The 12,236-nt window shown below is 39.9% G+C and overlaps 1 protein-coding gene across 1 annotated transcript in view; it reads right to left on the reverse strand.

The window, feature by feature from the left end:
- COL6A6 (collagen type VI alpha 6 chain) overlaps window positions 1-12,236 on the reverse strand; it is a 91,755-nt gene that overhangs the window by 16,028 nt on the left and 63,491 nt on the right. The window contains exons 25-31 of the mRNA XM_018567109.1: window positions 11,761-11,823; window positions 10,660-10,710; window positions 9,483-9,518; window positions 8,486-8,548; window positions 5,632-5,691; window positions 4,809-4,844; window positions 652-688 (exon numbers count right to left, since the gene is read on the reverse strand). Coding sequence (XP_018422611.1) covers window positions 652-688; window positions 4,809-4,844; window positions 5,632-5,691; window positions 8,486-8,548; window positions 9,483-9,518; window positions 10,660-10,710; window positions 11,761-11,823 — 346 coding nt within the window. The remainder of the gene's footprint in view (window positions 1-651; window positions 689-4,808; window positions 4,845-5,631; window positions 5,692-8,485; window positions 8,549-9,482; window positions 9,519-10,659; window positions 10,711-11,760; window positions 11,824-12,236) is intronic.

Below are 12,236 nucleotides of genomic sequence, written 5' to 3' on the forward strand. Positions count from 1 at the left end.
CTACCTATAAATGTAATAAAATGAGGTAAAAACGAATGTGACCTCTTCTCTAAGCAATGAAATGTGCATGTGTCAAGCTGCCAAGTGGCATGTCAATAAATCCAGTGCACTACACTGTATTAGAAGAAAATGTAGCATATGCACACGTATTTATCAGTGGAGCTTCTTTTTATACACCTTATACAACAGTTGGTGCGTGATGTTCTTTGCATGCACACAAAGACATGCTTGCTTATGCGCAGAACAATATTCTCCCTGTATACAGTTCTCTGAGACTTTTATACAAATACATTTAAAAAAAATCTTCTTTAATGATTGCCCTGTGCACCGCATGTGGTTTTATTCCTATATGGTATGAGCATTTAATGCTAAAAGCCATCAGATGAACTGAAACCCAGATGTCCAGATGTTGACACAAACATTCCACAGCAAGCAACACCAAGCAATTCCACATAAATACATATATTTCCATGCACATAATGTAGGGATGGTACATTTTTTTGAGGAAACAACATGCTTGTCCCTGCACAATTGCGGAGGCATAAGCACATAACCTTTAAGGAATTATGCCTAAGACAGACAATAACATGGAGACATATGCATAACTCAGCATAATGATAAAATGATAATCAGACATAGATTTCTACTTACGACATGTCTGACGAATAAAATCAATCAGTTCACATGGCTGTGTAGTAAACACACAAAAAAAGCAGTTAAAACAAACAGCTAGGGCGGTATTTCTCAATCCTGTCCTCAATTCCCACCAAGAGTGCATGTTATGATAACCTCATTTATGAACATTGTAGTCATTTGTGTCTCAGCAACAGGGCCGTTTTTAATGTGGGGCAAAAGGGGCAGTTGCCCGGGGCCCAGTCATTGTTGTGGGGCCCAAACAAGGCCCGCGCTAGATTAAAGCTGCACCTTGCACTGGCCCTGAGCCCTGCTCCCCCATGCTGAGGTGTTGCTCCCCACCAAATGCCTGACAACCAGAAAGTTGGCCGCCACCTGTCATGTGACTCAAGTCCGCTCTCTCTGTTCTACAGGTTGTGTGAGCTACCTACCTTCTGGCCCCGCCCTAGAAGGCCTGTGGCAAGTGAGCAGATGTTGGAGGGGGAGCGGGAGGCAAGAGACTGGGAGGAGATTCTTGGTGATGTGACGGGGGCGGGGTGACAATGTATAATTACACCTGTTGCTACCGCCCCATACTATACACATGTATCCTTCCATCTGTCACTACCCCCATACTATGTACTATGCATCATTGCACCTGTCAGTGCCCCCAACTGGGCCAGCGCTAACATAAGGCTGCATTTTCCTGATCCCGTATGGTGCTGGGCTGAACATAAACCTGGCACTGCGGCCATTTAGAGAATGGTTAATATTTTTGTCAATTCATTTCTCTGGTTGGACGAGGGGCCGTGACCTCACAATCATCCAATCAGGCATATTGTTTCCTCCACCCTCTGTTAGAGAAGCACAGTCCTAGGTGAAACTGCAGTGTCTGGGTTTAATAAAGTTGGATGTGATCTGACATCATTGGTGCACAACCTCCTGCTTTCCTACCCATAGAGCATGTTTAGGGGTTTGTTTTTTTGGTCCCTCTCTAATTTTACTGATGTGTGCATTAAATTATGCCTTTTCATGCATTGACATGGATTGTGTTAAGGTACAAAGTTATAATGAATTGGCCCTTACAAGCCTCAGTACATAAAATATAACACCTGCAATACTTTAGGGCAACTCCCTATTTTCATTTGTGAGTTTTGGTATGCTGTAGCACAGATGTTTGTTGTTTTTACTGTGACTATGCTTGGGATGACTTTCAGAAAGGGTGGCAACAGATGTATACCACCTATTAACTAACATTACACATGGATGTGTATCTGGCCTTAAAGATATTCTATTGCTGAATTAATTCCAATTTTTTTTTTTACTGAAGCTTCCTCGGCATTCAGAACTTTTGGAAGTGTCAGATGCATAACACCCCCCCCCCCCTCTGCACTTTTGTTTTCTTCCATTCCTCTGTATCACCACCATGCCCTGTGCTGACATAGTGGGCAACAAAAGGATCTACAGAGTGCAGAGGGAGGAAGGAACCGCAGCATGTATCAGAAGTGTTTGGTGCTGAGATTGTTTAGCAGACATATGTTTCCAAGAGAGTGAAGATCTATGGTGTGAGTGGTGGGACAGATAAGTAGTCACACTTTATTTTGCAGACAGGACTGCAGAACTGGTCTTCATTTTGTCAGATTACGTATTTTCCTTTATTATTATTCACTTATAAGTCAAGCAAAGTCCTAGAACATCTTGTAACAACTACTGGAATTTGAAACGAAAATTTTTTTTTTTCTACTGGGGCACCTGCATTTGTGTTTCTTGGTTTGTTGCCATATTCTGAAGACTTGCAGACCTAACCTGTCTTCAGAAAGTAAAGTGTAAGGGTCTCAAGGTCTAGAATCATGCCAGTCATAAAAATAGAGGCTTGACACATTAGGTCACTTTTTGGTTTCCGAAAGCAAATGTTAACAATTAAAATACTAAAAGCTATGACATTATTATTTGCTCGCAACCGTTAGTTTCTACCCTGCTCTGAACTGTCATGTCTATGATATTAAGAAGGGAACAAGGTAAATTGATATATTTTTTGTATCATTCTTCGCAGCAAAAATATAGGCTATCTAAATTAGTTACAGATCACAATTGCAGATTATAATAAGGGCAGAGTGCCATGCCGTTCATGGTCGCAATATCCAGGGGGCCCCATGGAGATGGTAACAAAATAGTGACTTTATGCTTCGCAAGTCTTTAGGACCCATTCACACGATTAGCGCACACTACCACTCAAGGCAACTACCGTTCATTAGAGTATGGCAGGTGCGTTGTGTTTCCCTTCATTTGAACCGCAATGTGCTCCACTGCGACATGCATTACTTGGTTCCACCGGACCAAACTGCATGTTGTCCCGCGGTGGAGTACATTGTGGTTTAGAGGTTAATTGGGGTGCCATTCAAATGAATGGCAATGCAACTCACCTTCCAGACTGTAATGAACGGTAGTTGTGTAGAATGCGTTGTTAATCGCACTGTAGAATGTGAAAAATGCACTGCAGCAGTGTGAATAGGCTCTACCTCTTTCAATCAGATGTGGGCATATCATTTGTGTAGATTGTGCAGCTGCAGAGGGGCCTTTTAAAACTTAGGAGCCTAATTATTGTAGCTGTGGGTTGGATGGGTGCTTGAACCCCTCCCACTGTTACGTAGATGTTGACATGGCTTATTTGGCTTACTTCCATCCAGCAGTCAATAGATATGCAGTGAATGTATTTGGACAGTAATTGGGTAACTGCAGATGAACATATACAATATGTATGTGCACCCCCTGTATCTGAAAGCATTGTTTCCATATTATCTGCCACCTTCATACGTGTAATCTGCAAGCACACCACTGCATATATCCAAATCAAAATTCTGCTTTTCAAATCCTAAGAAATGCTTCACAAACCCATGTCAGAAATAGAATTCAAATGTCTGGGTACACTGACCCTTAAGCTTGGGCTAATAAAACTGGCTGGGAGACAGTTTTATGTACCACACAATTATATATTATATTGTTGTTGCAGTGTAATTGCATTATAATTATAGTGGTATCTACAGATACCAAATAGGAAGTGTGCTGCTACAACAGACTATTTATTTTGTATACCCTTGGCATGTTCCCTTTATTGTTTGGTGCTTGCTAGTACACCGCCTAGCTAGACAGGCCCTGCTCCCTTACACTCTTCAGTACAGTTTAATTTATATTGCAGAGGCAGGGCTCAGGAAACTTATTGCATTCTTACACTTTAGATAACTTAAAAATCCAGTCTGGGTTCTGCCAAGTCAGCAAGTGGCCTTACTGTCCACACAGACTGGGATTTAGGGAGGCATGGCATTGCATATTTTGGTATTTGAAACAGAACAGGTCAGGAATTTAAAATGTCCCAGGCTGACAGTACAGTTATTCCACCCCTGATCCTTATCTAGCAGAAATTAAGTAACATTTTGAAATGTAATACTAACATCAGGTATAGTTTAGCACTTCATTCATAACAACATACAGTATATAGAGTTTATCTAGATACAATTGGCTGTATCAAGTTTTCATTAGATTCATTCAGTTTTATGCAATTGATACCAGAATTCTTGGTCAAGACATAACTAAGTTTTGTTTTGCTGGCCCCAATATAGTTTATTTTTTAATGTTTCAATATACTTGGATGTTTAAATTTAAAGTTTAGGTTAGTTTTCAGTGCTGCAATATCCATCCTATTAGTATTAGGTGCAGATGTTCCAGAAGAAAGCGAAATAATCTAAATTCCTTTACGCTAACCCTCTGGATGAGAGGAGATTGCTTGGTGTACCCGTACCTCTGCTCTCTTTGTCCATTCAAAGAAAGTCTTGCATTCAGTGAAAAGAATACCAGGCTTTTTGTGAATGGGACAAAAGACAGGCAAGGGGAAAGTGAGTGACCCTCCTCTTCACTGTACACAAACTGCTGCTGTCAGTTTGAGCGGCAGAAGTTTATGGCTAACAGCAGGAAAAAGACTGACATTTTTACCATCCCCAGCCATCCACCAGATGGAGTTGGCAAAGCATTACACCAAACATCTCTGGAATAATCACAAGTAAAAAAGTACTTTTTTTCCTGAAGTTCCAGAGTAAAGATAGCAGCACCAAGGCCCTGACACAGAAATGATCTATAAGCAAGATATAATTTACAAGTCTACAAAATGATAAAACAACTTAGTATTTAGAAGCAGTACATACGGATTGATCGGAGTGACCTTTATCCCCTTTTCTTCCCTGAATGTAAACAAACATTAAAACAAAGTTTATTTAAGATGTAATTTAATAATAGTAAAAACAATTCATACAAATGATAATAATCCTGTAAATTCTACTTGTGTGGAAGCACTTAGACAATTGATACGCTCATTCTAAAATGTTTGATGAAGGTGAATGCCAGCTAAGATTATATTTTAAAGATGAGATGTGAAAAACATGAGGTGGGGGTTTAATAAACCTGAACTTTCTGCTTAAAAATTAACTTTCCTTATTGTGATCACTGGACACATGTGCTGCAGTTGACATTAAACTGGCTATTCAAAAGTGTGTCTGTCCATTCACCCAACATTAACATGAACATTACTTTGCATGTCCACAAGCTCCTTATAACATTCTTCCAGACTGAAATCCACCCATCAAGGCATTTTGATATTTGCACAACTCCTCCTGAGTGCCAGCCCTCTGTTTGCATTAGGCTAAGGGTTCTTGAGAGAAGTACTGAGATAGGGTGCAGTGATGTTTTCAAGAAGCTATATATGGCACCGTGCCAACCCCTGCCACCAGCCATGATCTGCCTGCAGTACATAGAAAAACACAGAGAGCCAGATATCATGTCACTGGGTCTAAAATAAGGCAGGGGTGGGGGAGGGAACCAGGGAAGGCAAAATATAAGCATATTAAACTTCAGCTTTAAGTAACAGGTGTTATCTTTACACTTCCAGTGGTCCTAACTTTATGACACAAATCAATAAATGCTGCATGAAAAGACATAATAATAGTAATAGTAATAATAAGAAGAAGTCACCCTTCGCCCAGGGGGTCCTGATTGTCCTGGATCTCCAGGTTTTCCAATAGCTGAGGTTACCTGAGGTTACATAAGAACATAGTAGATAAGAAACAATATAATAAAACACAAAAACCTGCTAAAATGAAAAAAACTAAAAAGCTTTGCAACATTAAATGCAGTTGAACTTTGATTAAAAAAGATAGCTTTATATGGTTTTATATACTGTAAATATATCTATCTATCTATCTATCTATCTATCTATCTATCTATCTATCTATCTATCTATCTATCTATCTATCTATCTATCACTAGAATGTTATCTTATCTCCTGCTGCCCATGGAGTGGACAAAGAGAAGGAGAACCTGTCATTAAATAGAATAAAAAAACTGCTGCAAGAATAAAAACTTACTGTTACAGCCAAATGCTGAGTCTTTCTGACACTCAAAGCTCCTACACTTGCTGGTAGTGTCAGAGCTTGCTACCTCCTTGAGCCTGCAGCATGCTTATTGACCCATTTCTATTGTGGGTAGCCTTACTGGCCAATAGAAATGTGTAGGCAAGCTTCCGGAGTATCAGAAAGTACTGACACCTTCCTTGTTACAATGTCTGAGAATTCAGCCTTAAAGCAAGGAACTAAGAGGATACTTGCAGTATTTTTTTTTGTACTAAAAGAAATGCAGAAGTAGCCATTACTGACTCATATCTGAAAATGCTAGTTGCCTGGCTCTCCTGTGGACTCCATGACTTGGGGTGTAATGCTCTATTTAATTAACCCTACAATCAGTGAGCAGAATTCAGCGTTAAGATTCTTTGGTGGGTTGGACCTGTACTTTAGCAGAATAAAATTAAATAATAAAATCAACATAATCCTATAATAATTACTTATATTGAAATGTAAGCCTATGGACCTAATGAATATGGCACAGCACAATCTACACTTTTATTATAGGAGCAAACAGACTCAAGCAGTACAGACTCAAATATACAAGGCCTGTGCTATAAGTATCAGGCTTGTGCACCTCTCTGGTTATTGTATTACATAGAAGTCTGAATGGTTTATAATACTAAGAAGGCCAATAAACCTCAGGCTCCTGACTTGCTAGCAGCAACCAAGCAACAAAAATGTATAACTTTCTAGTATTTCACAGAAAACAGAATGAAAAGGTGAATGCCTTTAGATATTCAGACATTTCATTATCTTAGACATGCACTTTGTTAAGTACACCTGTTTAATAGGGTTGAGCCGCACAACCCCCTGTTCGGTTCGTATTCGAACATTCGAATGGCCAAAATGTTCGAATACGAAATCAAACTCAATGCAAGTGTATGGAATGTTCGACCCCCATACAGTTGCCGGTACATGTAATAAATACAGTGTACTGGCCCCCTTACCTCCGCTGCTGTCCCGGCCTCCGGTCCCCTGGTCCGTCCACTCGCTGTCCCGGCCTTCGGTCCCCTGGTCCGTCTGCTCGCTGTCCCGGCGGTCCAGCGGCTTTTCTCCTTCAGTCCGGCCGCGGCTCCTCTGCCCCGCCCCCCTGCCTACACTTCGTCTGCAGGCTGGGAGCCATACCTTCAGGCCCCTCCTCCGCTGAGCCCTGATTGGGCAAAGTCTTGCACCTGACCTGTGGTCAGGTGCAAGACTTTACCCAATCAGAGCTTTAGTGGGCATTTTGTATTATGGAATGTATGCGGTCGAACAGACCGCGAACATCCCATAAAGTTCGGCGCTCGTCGAGCGCTTGAACTGCCGATATTCAATTCGAACTCATGTTCGAATCGAACAATTGGGCCCATCCCTACTGTTTAACTGCTTGTTAATGTAAATATCTAATCAGCCAATCACATGGCAGCAACCTAATGCATTTAGGCATGTAGACCTTGTCAAGGCAATCTGCTGAAGTTCAAACCGAGCATCAGAAGGGGAATAAAAGGTGACTTTTAATGTGACATTGTTGTTAGGTTCAAGACGGGCTGGTTTGAGTATTTCAGAAACTGCTCATCTACTGGGATTTTCACACACAACCAACTCTACTGTTTACAGGGAATGGTCTGAAAAAAAGAGAAAATATCCAGTGAGCGGCAGTTCTCTGGGTGAAAATGCTTTGTTGATGCCAGAGGAACATGTTGAACCTTGAAGCAATCCTGTCATCTAAGAACAGGAAACTGAGGCTACAGTCATAAGGGCTCACCAAAATTGGACAATAGAAGATTGGAAAACATTGCCTGGTCTGATGAGTCTTGATTTCTACTGTGACATTCGAATGGTCGGGTCAGAATCTAGTATAAACATGAAAACATGGATCCATTCTGCCTTGTATCAATGGTTCAAGCTGCTGGTGGTGTAATGGTGTGGGAGATATTTTCTTGGCATACTTTGGGCCCCTTAGTACCATTGTTTAAATGTCACAGCCTAACTGAGTATTGTTGCTGACCATGTCCATCCCTTTATGACCCCAGTGTATCCATCTTCTGTTGGCTAATTCCAGCAGGATAATGTGCCATGTCATAAAGCTAAAAAGCTAAAATCATCCCAAACTGGTTTCTTGAACATGATAATGAATTCACTGTACTGAAATGGCCTCCACAGTCACTAGATCTCAATCCAATAGACCACCTTTGCGATGTGGTGGAAGAAGAGAATCACATCCTAGATGTGCACTCGACAAATCTTCAGCAACTGCGTGACGCTATCATGTCAATATGGACCAAACTCTCTAAGAAATGTTTGCAGCACCTTGTTCAATCTACAGTATGCCACAAAAGAATTAAGGCAGCTCTGAATACAAAAGGTGGTCCAACCCAGTACTAGCATGATGTACATGATAAGGTGGGCAGTGAGTGTATAAATAACTGACAAGATATTATACTTACTGTTCTTCCCGGGGCTCCCTTTGGTCCATGCCCTCCAGCTTTTCCAGGATCTCCCTGTACTCCCTGTAAATGATTGAAATACAATCATAACCAACAATTATTTGACTTATCTCTGGAAAGGTTGTCAAGGTGAAGCAGTCACTAATTACGGAGTAGCTGGAGAATATTTTTTCTACTGTTTGTGTAATTAACTGAATTTACTGGGCAATCCTATCCAGTTTTCTGTATCGATTTACAAAATTGCTTGTGATGAGAGGTGGATGAGGACAGTTATGATAGTTAACATTTAGAAATTGTATTCTGTTGTTTGGAAATATTGCTGTGCTGATTTTACATTTATCCACTGTAAAAAAAAAACGTAGAACTTAACATTGCTAGCAGGTAGGATTTTATTGCAGAAGACACTAAGTATGTATTAATTAACAATTTGCAGAGCCATTCACCTTGCGCATCCTTGTGAACATTTGTTCTATGCCATTAAAGGCAAAATGCTATTTTCTTTTATAAAGTTGAATCTATCTGATTCAACATATTGTTGACCTCTGATTTCTTTTTCTCCATTTTTTCCATACATTTTGTAAGCAGCAGCTATTAATCTTAGTAAAGATTTATTTTTACAACTTTTATCTGCGTTTTTTTCCTTGAAAGCCAAATCCCATTTACTCTATTTATGCATTCAGTAAACAAATAACTAAAAGCAATATAAATTACTGCTAGTACAACTGATAGAATTTTGACTTTGCAAATATTCTTTAAGGTGATGTGGGCTGGGCACAATGTGTGTGTGTGTGTGTGTGTGTGTGTGTTGGGGTAAGTTTGGCATGTGTCTTTTTCAACTGTGTATTTATATGTTTGACTGGAGTTCAAAGAAGTTTAGAGAAAGTAGGAGTATGCTATACTGTTAAACATCTTCAAACAGTTGATTTGACATACACTATCAATAAACATAAATGAAGTGTTAACCATATTGCATGAACATACACAAAAATGAAAATACCTTCACGCCACTGTTTCCTGGAAATCCCTGCTCTCCCTAGAGATATAAAGGAATACAGATTCTTTATCTGAGTAGGGCATTTACCAGATGCAATAGTTCATTTATAAATTTATATAAGGTACTCAAACTGATTACAGTAAAACATGGACTCATTGTTTATTAAAAATATATGATAAAATAGCATGCATTCTTCATTTATCATTATCTTTTGAAGTGACAAACCACACACAAAAAAAAAGAGGCGGCAACATGACTTATACTAATGACAGAATATGCAGTATGGTTGTACCAATCTGGACAGTGAAATGGTACATGGTCTGGACAGGTAAGGCAATATGTCATTGGGACAGTAGTGAGGTCTTGGCACCCCAAAACTATTTAGGAAACCCAGTCGTCCCCTCAGTTTGTTGACATTCGCCACTTCTAGACATGACGAAACCAGACTATTGATTCAAAATTTGTTTTTTAGATCTTTTGAAGATCCTTCAAAAGTTCAGAGCATCAGGCCTGTTTTATGGCAGTTTATGGTTTAATGGCCAACCTTTTAATGAGGAATCATAAAGCGCTGGGCTTTTCTGATTGGGTGGGAGCTGTCACATATTGTTGACAGCATGGCGGGATCTAACCTGCTATTTGTCACAGTCGTTGGTAAAGGGTCCAAAGGAGACCCCTTGACTATTTTCTGTAATGTTGATTACCTGTGATCATAAAGAAATAAATAATACAAACATAAAGAAACAATGCTGCTTGTGGTTTGACCGCTCAAGTGTTGAATTTTCCAAACATCAACAGATAAAATCTTGGAATGGGAACTGACTGATAAAAATATGACCTAGCCTACAGCTACACATATTGCCAATAAGGTGTTTAAAAACATGTTCCTAGCAGATCACCCTGAATGTAAGATAAAGTGAAGTAGAACTTGATTATAAACCTATCTACATTGTGGTCATATGGATGTTTACTGATACATTTTAAAGGGTCAGCCTCACCACAATTTGCTAACAGTAGCCCGCTAAGCACCATAAGTGACAAGAGCTCAAAGATATATAGGTTGACTCGAGAGCATATTGTGGTTTGTATGAATAACATCTCCACACAGTACATACCTTGTTTGTTTTACTGCATTTTAAATAGCTTAAGATGTAACCAAATTATAGGAAGTTATTGTACTCACCTTTGTTCCCTTTTGGGCAGTTTTTCCGAAGCCAGGCTTTCCATCTTCTCCCTTTTAAAACATGCAAAGTTCTGAATTTCAATACAAATATTAATTAAATATTAAATCTAGTCTGGGTCTTCAAAATGGGCTACTTCTGTTGTTTAATGGAAGTGTATGGTAATTTTAGTGTATTTTTTAGAGATATATGTAAAGAAGATAATATTAAAGTAAATCCCACCTCAACCTAACCACTGAACCATCACATTCTCAAACAATTCATCCCCACACAGCTACCTCCTCATGTATCACTGGCCCCTCCCTTTCAGATTGTAAGCCCTCATGGGAAGGGCCCTCATTACCATTCTGTCTTGAATTGTATTGTGATTGTAATGTCTTCCTTATATTGTAAAGTGCTGCGCAAACTGTTGGCGTCAAATCAAATACAAATCCTGTATAATAATAATAATCTTATTGTTTATTTTTTCCGGCCCCTTTCAAGTTTGTGTGTTCGGCGGGCTGTTCGCCTGCAGAGCTCCCCACAAGGCACCAGCTGTCATTTGCATGGAGATGCATGGACGACCTTCTCCATGCTTTGGCTGTCACTTCTGCTCAGTCGAGCCGAAGTATATGCCTCGGCTCGGCTGTCTTTGGCTGCTGTATGGGTTATTGGGAATAGGCTGTGCAACAGCCCTTCGGGTCGACTGAGCCGAAGGACAGAGGCAGCCGAAGAGAGCAGAAGGATCTGCCGAAACTACGGCTGTATCCTTCGGCTCCATGTTGAATAACCCCCATAGTATATACTTGGTAAACCAATAAAATCCTTACTGTTTAAAACATATTTCCAGCCAAATCATTTATTTGTAGTTTTGAAATGAGTGGATAGTGGATAGAACCTCTATATGGTTACATGGATGTTCTCCTCTTAGGGAGATTTCTTTTCACATCTTATCCCCATAACTGGGACAGAAAATGAGAGAAGATCTCTCAAATGGAAACACCAATGGCAGTAAAAAAAACTTTTTTTTACTAGAGTGGAAAATGGTTAAAACTGCTGTCAGCAAATGCACATAAAAATACATTTATTTAAAAAATATATATATATAAAATCTTATCTCTAACCGCAGGCCCTCTTGGTCCCCTTGGTCCAGGGGTTCCATTTTCACCAGGATCACCAGATTCTCCCTGCCAAAAAAGGTGCAATACTTTAAAGAAGAACTCCAGGCACTTTAAAAATTAATTCTTGCAGTGGGGCTACCCCTGCACTGCAACGTTTAAGTGCTTGGTCTAGGGTCTAAAATAAAAAAAGATATACTCACCCGATCATCGGTCCCACCTGGCTGTCAGACCTGTCCCCACAGCTTCTTCATGAGCAAAGCACAACTTCCCTTTAAATCTGTCTCTGAGTTCTGTGTGGCTGTTCGTGCCTTAAATATTCCAATGTATTGTTTAGTACTCAGCTTGCCTGTGCTTATCTTGCCTGTTGTTACCTGTTACCTTTGCCATTGTTCATCATTGCGCTGTTTACCTGTCTGGAACCTGTTTGTCTGTTACCGACCTAGTTTATTATGAACATTTGTCTGATGATTTATACTGGA

This window comes from Nanorana parkeri, unplaced genomic scaffold (genome assembly GCF_000935625.1).
Source record: "Nanorana parkeri isolate BGI_ZX_2015 unplaced genomic scaffold, ASM93562v1 scaffold1008, whole genome shotgun sequence".
Lineage (NCBI taxonomy): Eukaryota > Metazoa > Chordata > Amphibia > Anura > Dicroglossidae > Nanorana > Nanorana parkeri.